This window comes from Heterodontus francisci, unplaced genomic scaffold (genome assembly GCF_036365525.1).
Source record: "Heterodontus francisci isolate sHetFra1 unplaced genomic scaffold, sHetFra1.hap1 HAP1_SCAFFOLD_484, whole genome shotgun sequence".
Lineage (NCBI taxonomy): Eukaryota > Metazoa > Chordata > Chondrichthyes > Heterodontiformes > Heterodontidae > Heterodontus > Heterodontus francisci.
Window position 1 is genome coordinate 1,042,997 of NW_027141664.1, and position 13,127 is coordinate 1,056,123.

At 46.6% G+C, this 13,127-nt stretch overlaps 1 protein-coding gene across 1 annotated transcript in view; it reads right to left on the reverse strand.

Annotated features, from left to right (window-relative positions):
- Positions 1-13,127, reverse strand: part of LOC137364330 (dynein axonemal heavy chain 6-like) — a 1,069,890-nt gene that overhangs the window by 970,029 nt on the left and 86,734 nt on the right. The window contains exon 11 of the mRNA XM_068027612.1: positions 5,047-5,172. Within this exon, the coding sequence (XP_067883713.1) occupies positions 5,047-5,172 (126 nt within the window). The remainder of the gene's footprint in view (positions 1-5,046; positions 5,173-13,127) is intronic.

Below are 13,127 nucleotides of genomic sequence, written 5' to 3' on the forward strand. Positions count from 1 at the left end.
GAGTGTAGAGACTGGAGTAACTGGAGAGTGGAGAGAGGAGAGTGTGAAGACTGGAGTAACTGGAGAGTGGAGAGAGGAGAGAATGGAGAGACGAGAGTGTGGAGACTGGTGTAACTGGAGAGTGGAGAGAATGGAAAGAGGAGAGTGTGGAGACTGGAGTAACTGGAGAGTGGAGAGAGGAAAGTGTGAAGACTGGAGTAACTGGAGAGTGGAGAGAGGAGAGAATGGAGAGACGAGAGTGTGGAGACTGGCGTAACTGGAGAATGGAGAGAATGGAGAGAGGAGAGTATGGAGACTGGAGTAACTGGAGAGTGGAGAGAGGAGAGTGTGAAGACTGGAGTAACTGGAGAGTGGAGAGAGGAGAGAATGGAGAGACGAGAGTGTGGAGACTGGCGTAACTGGAGAGTGGAGAGTGGAGAGAGGAGAGTGTGCAGACTGGAGTAACTGGAGAGTGGAGAGAGGAGAGTGTGGAGACTGGAGTAACTGGAGACTGGAGAGAGGAGAGAATGGAGAGACGAGAGTGTGGAGACTGGCGTAACTGGAGAGTGGAGAGAATGGAGAGAGGAGAGTGTGAAGACTGGAGTAACTGGAGAGTGGAGAGAGGAGAGTGTGGAGACTGGAGTAACTGGAGAGTGGAGAGTGGAGAGAGGAGAGTGTGGAGACTGGAGTAACTGGAGAGTGGAGAGAGGAGAGGGTGGAGACTGGAGTAACTGGAGAGTGGAGAGTGGAGAGTGGAGAGAGGAGAGGGTGGAGACTGGAGTAACTGGAGAGTGGAGAGAGGAGAGTGTGGAGACTGGAGTAACTGGAGACTGGAGACTGCACAGTGGAGAGAGACAGGACAAGTGAATCCATCGAGAGGAGGCAGAAAGGCTGCAATTCTTTTTGGAGAAGTGGATGTTAGAGCATCTGAAAGACTCTTTGTTTGGACAGCTTGGGGGAGGGAGAACAGGCTGGAAGATTCGGGAGTGGGGCAGCCAAAACCTGTTGGGATCCCCTGTATTTGTATTTGTCCTGATTTCCATCCTGCACATAGGGAGCTCCCTCCCCAACCCAACTGCCTGCTCAGGACAACTGGAGTTGCCTGGGTGAAGACACGCTTTGTGGAAAATCGGAAGAGGAGAGTACCGGGCGGCTGTAGCCGTCCCGGGCGAAGGGGCCTCCCCCAACTGGAAGTTTTGGACTGACTTTATTAAAGTGCTCCAACGAGCAGTTGAAGCAAACATCCCTCGCAGCCTTTGTCTCCCTTCCTCCACTCAGTCACCAATCCTCCCCTTTTCCTTTACCTTCCTACCCCTATCCTCCTCTACCCCCACACCATCTGGTTTAAAGTTTGTTTTTTGTTTCAACCGTGTCATTTGCTTTGTTTGTTAGGGGTGGCGTGTCTGTTAGACCCCATGTCAAGCCCTTCTTCATCGGTGGTGGGGTCCTCCCGCACATCTGCTGCTGCAGCTGCTCCTGTCGCCCCGTCACTTTTTGAACTAATAACATCTAAGCATGGGATCAAGAGCTACATCCATCTGAATATGATGATAGAGGCATGTGTGAAAGCAATGGCCGAGGTTGTCGGCCCCTCGGCCATTGTTGCTGCCTCTAAAATGTATGGGAAGACTGTGTTTTTCCTAAAGACTGAGCGGGTGGTGTCCCTGGCCCGAAGCAAGGGGCTCACCGTGGGCGGGACCTTGCTGCAGTGGACCCCCTGGAGGCCACTGCGCAGCGGGTCACCTTGTCAAATGTCCCACCCTTCGTTCCTGGTGAGCTCCTCCGTCCCCACCTGCACCATCTGGGGGAGGTAAAGACAGGGCTCACCCAGTTCCGCTCGGTCTCCGGGGGAACAGCCTCCGGCATGTATATTCCTTCCGCCGTCAGCTCTTTATGCAGCTGGCGCGAGAGGAGATAATGGAGGGCCAATTTAGTGTTGAGTTCCAGGGAGTGACCTACCTCATCTTCTGGAGCTTAGTCGGGGCACGGTGCCATGCCTGCAAGGGGGTGGGGCATGTTCGGAAGAGTTGCCCCAACCTCTGGGCCACTAACTCCACCTCGGTGGCCCAGGGTGGTGCTGCTGCACCTCCCCCTACTCTCCCTACCCCTGCAACAACTACCACTCATGCAGGTCTGGAGGCAGTGGTTTTCATGGCCTCCAGTAGAGATGGGGAGACCCGTCCGGGTGGAAGGAAGGCGCGGCACAAAACAGAACACCGAAAGGTGCGCTCCCTGGATATGGAAAAAAGTCCTGAGCCTGAGCTGAGCCCTACGGCTGACCCAAGGGAGCCCACCTGCCCCGCGGCTGAGCTCGGACCCAAGAAATCTGGGCAGAAGAGCACGGAGGGAGAAGCAGAGGCCTCTGCTGAGATGGAGGTCACTGAGCCTCCGCGTCCCTCCCACAATAAGAGGAGGAGACATCCCTCCTCTGAGGCTGGCCATGAGTTGCAGGGCCCATCTCCTCACGTGGGTCCTCGGGCTCCCCCCGCCACCAACAACATGAGGGCCGAAAGCTCTGGGCGGGAACCCTCTGTCCCTCGGGATGGAGGGGGGAGAGATGCCCCTATGGCTTTTAAATAAGTTGAGGGTTTCTACCTCAACTACCCTTTCAGGCAGTGAGTTCCAGATCCCCACCACCCTCTGGGTGAAAATATATTTCCTCATCCCCTCTAATTTTTCTACCAATCACTTTAATTCTATGCCCCCTAGTCACTGACCTCTCTGCTAAGGTAAATAGACCCTTCACATCCACTCTGTCCGAGTACCTCACAATTTTGTACATTTCAATCAAATCTCCCCTCAGCCTCCTCTGTTCCAAGGAGAACAACCCCAGCCTATCCAATCTTTCCTCACAGCTGCATTTTTCCAGTCCTGACAACATCCTCGTAAATCTCCTCTGTACCCTCTCGAGTGTAATTACATCCTTTCTGTAATGAGGTGACCAGAACTGTATACAGTACTCAAATTGTGGCCTAACCAATAATTTATACAGTTCCAGCTTAACTTCCCTGCTCTTATATGCTATACCTCGGCTAAGAAAGGAGAGGATTTCATATGCTTTCTTAACCACCCTATCAACCTGTCCTGCTAACTTCAGGGTTCTGTGGACATTAACTTCAAGGTCCCTCATGTCCTCTACACCTCTCAGTATTCTCCCATTACGTCCAAATCGTTAACAAATACCACAAAAAGCAGTGGACCCAGTACTGAGCCCTGTGGAACGCCACTGGCCCTCCAGTCACTAAAACACCCGTCAACAATTATCCTTTGCTTCCTGCCATTGAGCTAATTTTGTATCCACCTTGCTGCAATTCCTGGATCCCATGGGATTTTTCTTTTTAGGCAGTCTGTCATGTGGGACCTTGTCAAAAGCCTTGCTAAAATCCATGTAGACCACATCAACTGCACTACCCTCATCAATCCTCCTCGTTACTCCTTCAAAAAATTCTATCAAATTAGACAGTCAAGATCTTCTCTTAACAAGTCCCTGCTGACTATTATTGATTAATCTGTGCCCTTCTAAGTGACAGTTTATTCTGTCTCTCAGAATTGATTCCAATAATTTTCCTACTACTGAGGTTCAAATGACCGGCCAGTAATTATTCGGTTTATCCCTTGCTTCCTTTTTAAACAGAGTTACAATGTTAGCAGTTCTCCAGTCCTGCGGCACCACATCTGTATCCAGTGAGGACTGGATAATGATGGTCAGACCTTCTGCTATTTCCTCTCTTGCTTCTTTTAACAGCTGGGGAACATCTCATCTGGCCCTAGTGGTTTCTCAACTTTCAAGGATACTAATCCCATTAATACTTCTGCTCTCCCTATGTTTATCACATCCAATACTTCACACCCCTCTGCCTTAACTACAATATCTGGATTGTCTCCCTCTTTTGTGAAGGCAGGCACAAAGCATTCATTAAGAACAATACCAACATCTTCCACTCCTACACATAGGTTACCTTTTTGGCCTTTTATGGGCCCTACTCCTTAGCTATCCTCTTACTCTGAATGTATTGATAAAATATATTTGTGTTCACCTCGATTTTGCTTGCCAATATTCTTTCATGCCCTCTCTTAATTTACTTTGTTAATTTACTTTTTGATTTCACCCCTCTATTCTATAATCCTCTTGGTTTTCTGTCGTATTTCGTTCTCTGTGTCGGACATAAGCTTTCCTTTCCTGCCTTATCTGAACTTGTAAGCTCCTTGACATGCGGGGCTCGAGACTTGGCCGTCCCACCCTTTTTTCCTTGTGGGAGCATGTTTACTCTGAACCCTGGAATCTCCCCTTTGAATGCCTCCCACTGTTCTGACACTGATTATACATTCAAGTAGCTGTTTCCAGTCCACTTTTGCTAAATCACTCCTCAGCTTAGTAAAATTGGCCTTGCAACAATTCTATCTTTGTCCTTTTACATAATTATGTCAAAACGAACTGAATGATGATCACTGCCACCAAAATGTTCTTCCACTGCCCCTCCTTCCACCTGCCTAGCTTTATTTCCTAAAACTAAGTCTAAAACTGCACCCTCTCTTGTTGGACTTGCTACATACTGGGCAAAAAAGTTCTCCTAAATGCACCTCAAGAATTCTGTTCTCTCAATTTCCTTCACACTAAAACTATCCCAGTTAATATTGGGGTGGTTAAAATCTCCTACTATTACTGCCCTATTGTTTTTCCACTTCTCAGTACTTGATGGAAATAAACTTGCAGTGCTACAGGGATAGAGTGGCGGAATGGGACTTCCTGGATTACTCTATGGAGAGCTGGCCTAGGCTCAATGGGTTGAATAGCCTTGTCTGTGCTGCTAATGATGAAATATAATCACATGATCAAATGTCATGTGATTAAGCAGCACATGAACAGTGTCATGTGATCAAACACCGTGTGATCAAATAGTACATGATTAAATCTTCAGGAAGACATTAAACCAGAGTTGCCAACTCTTCTGTGTAAGGACATAGGCTCAACCTTCAGGGCCTGTGTGAGGACAGGTTTAGTGTGGGTGGGGACAGGATGGGGTCACACAGTAAGAATTGGCTGGTGTTATAGGGAGCTAATGTTACCTCAGCATATTCCTGCACAATCCGAGTCTCTTCAGCCATAATCTCCTCTTCCTGTTTCACAATAGCTCGCACTTCCTCTACTGCGTCAGTCTCATCCTTAAGTTTCTGCATTAACTGTTCGATCTCCTGGAAAAAGAAGGGGTGGGTCAGTTCCCTCTGCACGCAGCTCTCCAGTATATGCCATACACCATGCTCCTTGACATTGTATATATTTTTTTTTAGATTTTTTTAGGTTTAGAGATACAGCACTGAAACAGGCCCTTCGGCCCACCGAGTCTGTGCCAACCATTAACCACCCATTTATACTAATCCTACACTAATCCCATATTCTTACCACATCCTCACCTGTCCCTATATTCCCCTACCACCTACCTATACTAGGGGCAATTTATAATGGCCAATTTACCTATCAACCTGCAAGTCTTTTGGCTGTGGGAGGAAACTGGAGCACCCGGAGGAAACCCACACGGTCACAGGGAGAACTTGCAAACTCCACACAGGCAGTACCCAGAATTGAACCCGGGTCGCTGCAGCTGTGAGGCTGCGGTGCTAACCACTGCGCCACTGTCACAATAAAAACCTCTGTTAATCACATCCTAGGAACATAGGAACAGGAGGGGGCCATTCAGCCCCTCCAGACTGTTCCACCATTCAATGAGATCATGATTGATCTGTATCTTATTGCCATCCACCCACTGTGGCTCCATAACCCTTAATAATCATACCTAACAAAATCTAAATTTTAAAAGTTCCAATTGACACCCAGTCTCAAGAAATTTTGGGGACAGAGTTCCAGATTTCCACTACCCTTAGTGAGATATGCATCCTGACATCACCCTCAACAGCCGAGCTCTAATTTTAGGGTTATGCCCCCTTGTTCTTAACTCCTCTCTATCTACCTTATCAGCTCCTTTCATCATCTTACCCACCTCAAATAGATAACCCCTTAATCTTCCAAAGTCAAGGGAATAAAAACCCAGTCTATAAAACCTCTCCTCATTTACCCACTTTAGACCTAGTATCATTCTGGTGAAACTGCAGTGCACCAACTGTATGTATATCCTTCCTGAGGTGCTGTGCCTGGACTGAGCACACTGCTCCTGATGGGTTGTAACCACAACTTTATATAACTGAATCATAACTTCCACATCTTCCAGACATCAAAACACACCAAACTAATTTCCACACTGCTTTCCCGCAATCTTGATGCTGTGGAACTCCACAAATCCCATCATCTTTCCATGAAATGATTTTGCACAGAAGGAGGTCATTTGGCCCATTCGTGTCTGTTCAGGCTCTTTGAAAGAACTATCCAATCAGCCAACCACCCTGCTTTTTCCCTCTAAACCCTTTCAAGTATTTATCGAATTCCCTTTTGAAAGGGATTATTGGATTTGCTTCCACCACCTTCTCTGTCAGTTCATTCCAGAATATAACAACTTGTCGCTTAAAAAAGATTCGCCCCATCTCCTCTCCGGATCTTGATCCTAAACCTCTTATCCTAGATTACCCTTAGATCACAGTCATGGCTTAATCCTAACACCCTGCACATTCGAGGTCTCTAACCTTGCCTTGACATCCAATTATACTTTCCATATGTTCCTCCAGTAACCCTGTTTGGTAACAGCTTTCTGTCACTGAGGCATTTCGTGTGACCCAATCAAATCCCACTCCAGATTTTCGCAGTCTCAGATATAACCTCATTTAAGTGCTGAAGTATGAGGTGAATCCATGACACACTCAAATCCTTTGCATCAAAAGTAACACTTTGCCACACACACAGTGGGACAGATTTTCCAATCCAGCAGCCAGAGCAACTAGGACACCAGGGATCACCGAATAGAGGAAAACTGGTGGAGTGATATTGTGCACCTCCTGAAGGAGCACGTCCATGTTTCATCTATTACTGTCCGAGTGAGTGATCTTTCCCGATGTTCCATCTATTACTGTCCGAGTGAGTGATCTTTCCTGATGTTCCCTCTATTACTGTCCGAGTGAGTGATCTTTCCTGATGTTCCCTCTATTACTGTCCGAGTGAGTGATCTTTCCCGATGTTCCATCTATTACTGTCCGAGTGAGTGATCTTTCCTGATGTTCCCTCTATTACTGTCCGAGTGAGTGATCTTTCCTGATGTTCCCTCTATTACTGTCCGAGTGAGTGATCTTTCCCGATGTTCCATCTATTACTGTCCGAGTGAGTGAACATTCCCGATGTTCCCTCTATTACTGTCCGAGTGAGTGAACATTCCCAATGTTCCCTCTATTTCTGTCCGAGTGAGTGATCTTTCCCGATGTTTCATCTATTACTGTCCGAGTGAGTGATCTTTCCCGATGTTCCATCTATTACTGTCCGAGTGAGTGATCTTTCCTGATGTTCCCTCTATTACTGTCCGAGTGAGTGATCTTTCCCGATGTTTCATCTATTACTATCCAAGTGAGTGAACATTCCCGATGTTCCCTCTATTACTGTCCGAGTGAGTGATCTTTCCCGATGTTCCATCTATTACTGTCCGAGTGAGTGATCTTTCCCGATGTTCCATCTATTACTGTCCGAGTGAGTGATCTTTCCCGATGTTCCCTCTATTACTGCCCAAGTGAGTGATCTTTCCCGATGTTCCATCTATTACTGTCCGAGTGAGTGATCTTTCCTGATGTTCCATCTATTACTGTCCGAGTGAGTGATCTTTCCCGATGTTCCCTCTATTACTGCCCAAGTGAGTGATCTTTCCTGATGTTCCCTCTATTACTGTCCGAGTGAGTGATCTTTCCTGATGTTCCCTCTATTACTGTCCGAGTGAGTGATCTTTCCCGATGTTCCATCTATTACTGTCCGAGTGAGTGATCTTTCCCGATGTTCCCTCTATTACTGCCCAAGTGAGTGATCTTTCCTGATGTTCCCTCTATTACTGTCCGAGTGAGTGATCTTTCCTGATGTTCCCTCTATTACTGTCCGAGTGAGTGATCTTTCCTGATGTTCCATCTATTACTATCCGAGTGAGTGATCTTTCCCGATGTTCCATCTATTACTGTCCAAGTGAGTGATCTTTCCCGATGTTCCCTCTATTACTATCCGAGTGAGTGATCTTTCCCGATGTTCCATCTATTACTGTCCGAGTGAGTGAACATTCCCGATGTTCCCTCTATTACTGTCCGAGTGAGTGAACATTCCCGATGTTCCCTCTATTACTGTCCGAGTGAGTGATCTTTCCCGATGTTTCATCTATTACTGTCCGAGTGAGTGATCTTTCCCGATGTTCCATCTATTACTGTCCGAGTGAGTGATCTTTCCTGATGTTCCCTCTATTACTGTCCGAGTGAGTGACCATTCCCGATGTTCCCTCTATTACTGTCCGAGTGAGTGATCTTTCCCGATGTTCCCTCTATTACTGTCCGAGTGAGTGATCTTTCCCAATGTTCCCTCTATTACTGTCCGAGTGAGTGATCTTTCCTGATGTTCCATCTATTACTGTCCGAGTGAGTGATCTTTCCCGATGTTCCCTCTATTACTGTCCGAGTGAGTGATCTTTCCCAATGTTCCCTCTATTACTGTCCGAGTGAGTGATCTTTCCTGATGTTCCCTCTATTACTGTCCGAGTGAGTGATCTTTCCTGATGTTCCCTCTATTACTGTCCGAGTGAGTGATCTTTCCCGATGTTCCATCTATTACTATCCGAGTGAGTGATCTTTCCCGATGTTCCCTCTATTACTGTCCGAGTGAGTGATCTTTCCCAATGTTCCCTCTATTACTGTCCGAGTGAGTGACCATTCCCGATGTTCCATCTATTACTGTCCGAGTGAGTGATCTTTCCTGATGTTCCCTCTATTACTGTCCGAGTGAGTGATCTTTCCTGATGTTCCCTCTATTACTGTCCGAGTGAGTGATCTTTCCCGATGTTCCATCTATTACTGTCCGAGTGAGTGATCTTTCCCGATGTTCCCTCTATTACTGTCCGAGTGAGTGATCTTTCCCGATGTTCCCTCTATTACTGTCCGAGTGAGTGATCTTTCCTGATGTTCCCTCTATTACTATCCGAGTGAGTGATCTTTCCCGATGTTCCCTCTATTACTATCCGAGTGAGTGATCTTTCCCGATGTTCCCTCTATTACTGTCCGAGTGAGTGATCTTTCCCGATGTTCCCTCTATTACTGTCCGAGTGAGTGATCTTTCCTGATGTTCCCTCTATTACTATCCGAGTGAGTGATCTTTCCCGATGTTCCCTCTATTACTATCCGAGTGAGTGATCTTTCCCGATGTTCCCTCTATTACTGTCCGAGTGAGTGATCTTTCCCGATGTTCCCTCTATTACTGTCCGAGTGAGTGATCTTTCCCGATGTTCCATCTATTACTATCCGAGTGAGTGATCTTTCCTGATGTTCCCTCTATTACTGTCCGAGTGAGTGATCTTTCCCGATGTTCCCTCTATTACTATCCGAGTGAGTGATCATTCCCGATGTTCCCTCTATTACTGTCCGAGTGAGTGATCTTTCCCGATGTTCCCTCTATTACTATCCGAGTGAGTGATCTTTCCCGATGTTCCCTCTATTACTGTCCGAGTGAGTGATCTTTCCTGATGTTCCCTCTATTACTGTCCGAGTGAGTGATCTTTCCCGATGTTCCCTCTATTACTGTCCGAGTGAGTGATCTTTCCTGATGTTCCCTCTATTACTGTCCGAGTGAGTGATCTTTCCTGATGTTCCCTCTATTACTGTCCGAGTGAGTGATCTTTCCCGATGTTCCCTCTATTACTGTCCGAGTGAGTGATCTTTCCTGATGTTCCCTCTATTACTATCCGAGTGAGTGATCTTTCCCGATGTTCCCTCTATTACTGTCCGAGTGAGTGACCATTCCCGATGTTCCCTCTATTACTGTCCGAGTGAGTGATCTTTCCCGATGTTCCATCTATTACTGTCCGAGGGAGTGATCTTTCCCGATGTTCCCTCTATTACTGTCCGAGTCAGTGATCTTTCCCGATGTTCCCTCTATTACTATCCGAGTGAGTGATCTTTCCCGATGTTCCCTCTATTACTGTCCGAGTGAGTGATCTTTCCCGATGTTCCATCTATTACTGTCCGAGGGAGTGATCTTTCCTGATGTTCCCTCTATTACTGTCCGAGTGAGTGATCTTTCCCAATGTTCCCTCTATTACTGTCCGAGTGAGTGATCTTTCCTGATGTTCCCTCTATTACTGTCCGAGTGAGTGACCATTCCCGATGTTCCATCTATTACTATCCGAGTGAGTGATCTTTCCTGATGTTCCCTCTATTACTATCCGAGTGAGTGATCTTTCCCGATGTTCCCTCTATTACTATCCGAGTGAGTGATCTTTCCCGATGTTCCCTCTATTACTATCCGAGTGAGTGATCTTTCCCGATGTTCCCTCTATTACTATCCGAGTGAGTGATCTTTCCCGATGTTCCCTCTATTACTATCCGAGTGAGTGATCTTTCCCGATGTTCCCTCTATTACTATCCGAGTGAGTGATCTTTCCTGATGTTCCCTCTATTACTGTCCGAGTGAGTGATCTTTCCTGATGTTCCCTCTATTACTGTCCGAGTGAGTGATCTTTCCTGATGTTCCCTCTATTACTGTCCGAGTGAGTGATCTTTCCTGATGTTCCCTCTATTACTGTCCGAGTGAGTGATCTTTCCTGATGTTCCCTCTATTACTGTCCGAGTGAGTGATCTTTCCCGATGTTCCATCTATTACTGTCCGAGTGAGTGATCTTTCCTGATGTTCCCTCTATTACTGTCCGAGTGAGTGACCATTCCCGATGTTCCCTCTATTACTGTCCGAGTCAGTGATCTTTCCTGATGTTCCATCTATTACTGTCCGAGTGAGTGACCATTCCCGATGTTCCCTCTATTACTGTCCGAGTCAGTGATCTTTCCCGATGTTCCATCTATTACTGTCCGAGTGAGTGATCTTTCCCGATGTTCCATCTATTACTGTCCGAGTGAGTGATCTTTCCCGATGTTCCCTCTATTACTCTCCGAGTGAGTGATCTTTCCCAATGTTCCCTCTATTACTGTCCGAGTGAGTGATCTTTCCCGATGTTCCCTCTATTACTGTCCGAGTGAGTGATCTTTCCTGATGTTCCATCTATTACTGTCCGAGTGAGTGATCTTTCCCGATGTTCCCTCTATTACTGTCCGAGTGAGTGATCTTTCCTGATGTTCCCTCTATTACTATCCGAGTGAGTGATCTTTCCCGATGTTCCCTCTATTACTGTCCGAGTGAGTGATCTTTCCCGATGTTCCCTCTATTACTGTCCGAGTGAGTGATCTTTCCCGATGTTCCCTCTATTACTATCCGAGTGAGTGATCTTTCCTGATGTTCCCTCTATTACTGTCCGAGTGAGTGATCTTTCCTGATGTTCCCTCTATTACTATCCGAGTGAGTGATCTTTCCTGATGTTCCCTCTATTACTGTCCGAGTGAGTGATCTTTCCCGATGTTCCCTCTATTACTGTCCGAGTGAGTGATCTTTCCCGATGTTCCATCTATTACTGTCTGAGTGAGTGATCTTTCCTGATGTTCCCTCTATTACTATCCGAGTGAGTGAACATTCCCGATGTTCCCTCTATTACTGTCCGAGTGAGTGATCTTTCCTGATGTTCCCTCTATTACTGTCCGAGTGAGTGATCTTTCCCGATGTTCCATCTATTACTGTCTGAGTGAGCGATCTTTCCCGATGTTCCCTCTATTACTATCCGAGTGAGTGATCTTTCCCAATGTTCCCTCTATTACTGTCCGAGTGAGTGATCTTTCCCGATGTTCCATCTATTACTATCCGAGTGAGTGATCTTTCCTGATGTTCCCTCTATTACTGTCCGAGTGAGTGATCTTTCCCGATGTTCCCTCTATTACTGTCCGAGTGAGTGATCTTTCCCGATGTTCCCTCTATTACTGTCTGAGTGAGTGATCTTTCCTGATGTTCCCTCTATTACTGTCCGAGTGAGTGACCATTCCCGATGTTCCCTCTATTACTGTCCGAGTGAGTGATCTTTCCCGATGTTCCCTCTATTACTGTCCGAGTGAGTGATCTTTCCCGATGTTCCCTCTATTACTGTCTGAGTGAGTGATCTTTCCTGATGTTCCCTCTATTACTGTCCGAGTGAGTGACCATTACCGATGTTCCATCTATTACTGTCCGAGTGAGTGATCTTTCCCGATGTTCCCTCTATTACTGTCCGAGTGAGTGATCTTTCCCGATGTTCCATCTATTACTGTCCGAGTGAGTGATCTTTCCCGATGTTCCATCTATTACTGTCCGAGTGAGTGATCTTTCCCGATGTTCCCTCTATTACTGTCCGAGTGAGTGATCTTTCCCAATGTTCCCTCTATTACTGTCCGAGTGAGTGATCTTTCCCGATGTTCCCTCTATTACTGTCCGAGTGAGTGATCTTTCCTGATGTTCCATCTATTACTGTCCGAGTGAGTGATCTTTCCCGATGTTCCCTCTATTACTGTCCGAGTGAGTGATCTTTCCTGATGTTCCCTCTATTACTGTCCGAGTGAGTGATCTTTCCCGATGTTCCCTCTATTACTGTCCGAGTGAGTGATCTTTCCCGATGTTCCCTCTATTACTGTCCGAGTGAGTGATCTTTCCCGATGTTCCCTCTATTACTATCCGAGTGAGTGATCTTTCCTGATGTTCCCTCTATTACTGTCCGAGTGAGTGATCTTTCCTGATGTTCCCTCTATTACTATCCGAGTGAGTGATCTTTCCTGATGTTCCCTCTATTACTGTCCGAGTGAGTGATCTTTCCCGAAGTTCCCTCTATTACTGTCCGAGTGAGTGATCTTTCCCGATGTTCCATCTATTACTGTCTGAGTGAGTGATCTTTCCTGATGTTCCCTCTATTACTATCCGAGTGAGTGAACATTCCCGATGTTCCCTCTATTACTGTCCGAGTGAGTGATCTTTCCTGATGTTCCCTCTATTACTGTCCGAGTGAGTGATCTTTCCCGATGTTCCATCTATTACTGTCTGAGTGAGCGATCTTTCCCGATGTTCCCTCTATTACTATCCGAGTGAGTGATCTTTCCCAATGTTCCCTCTATTACTGTCCGAGTGAGTG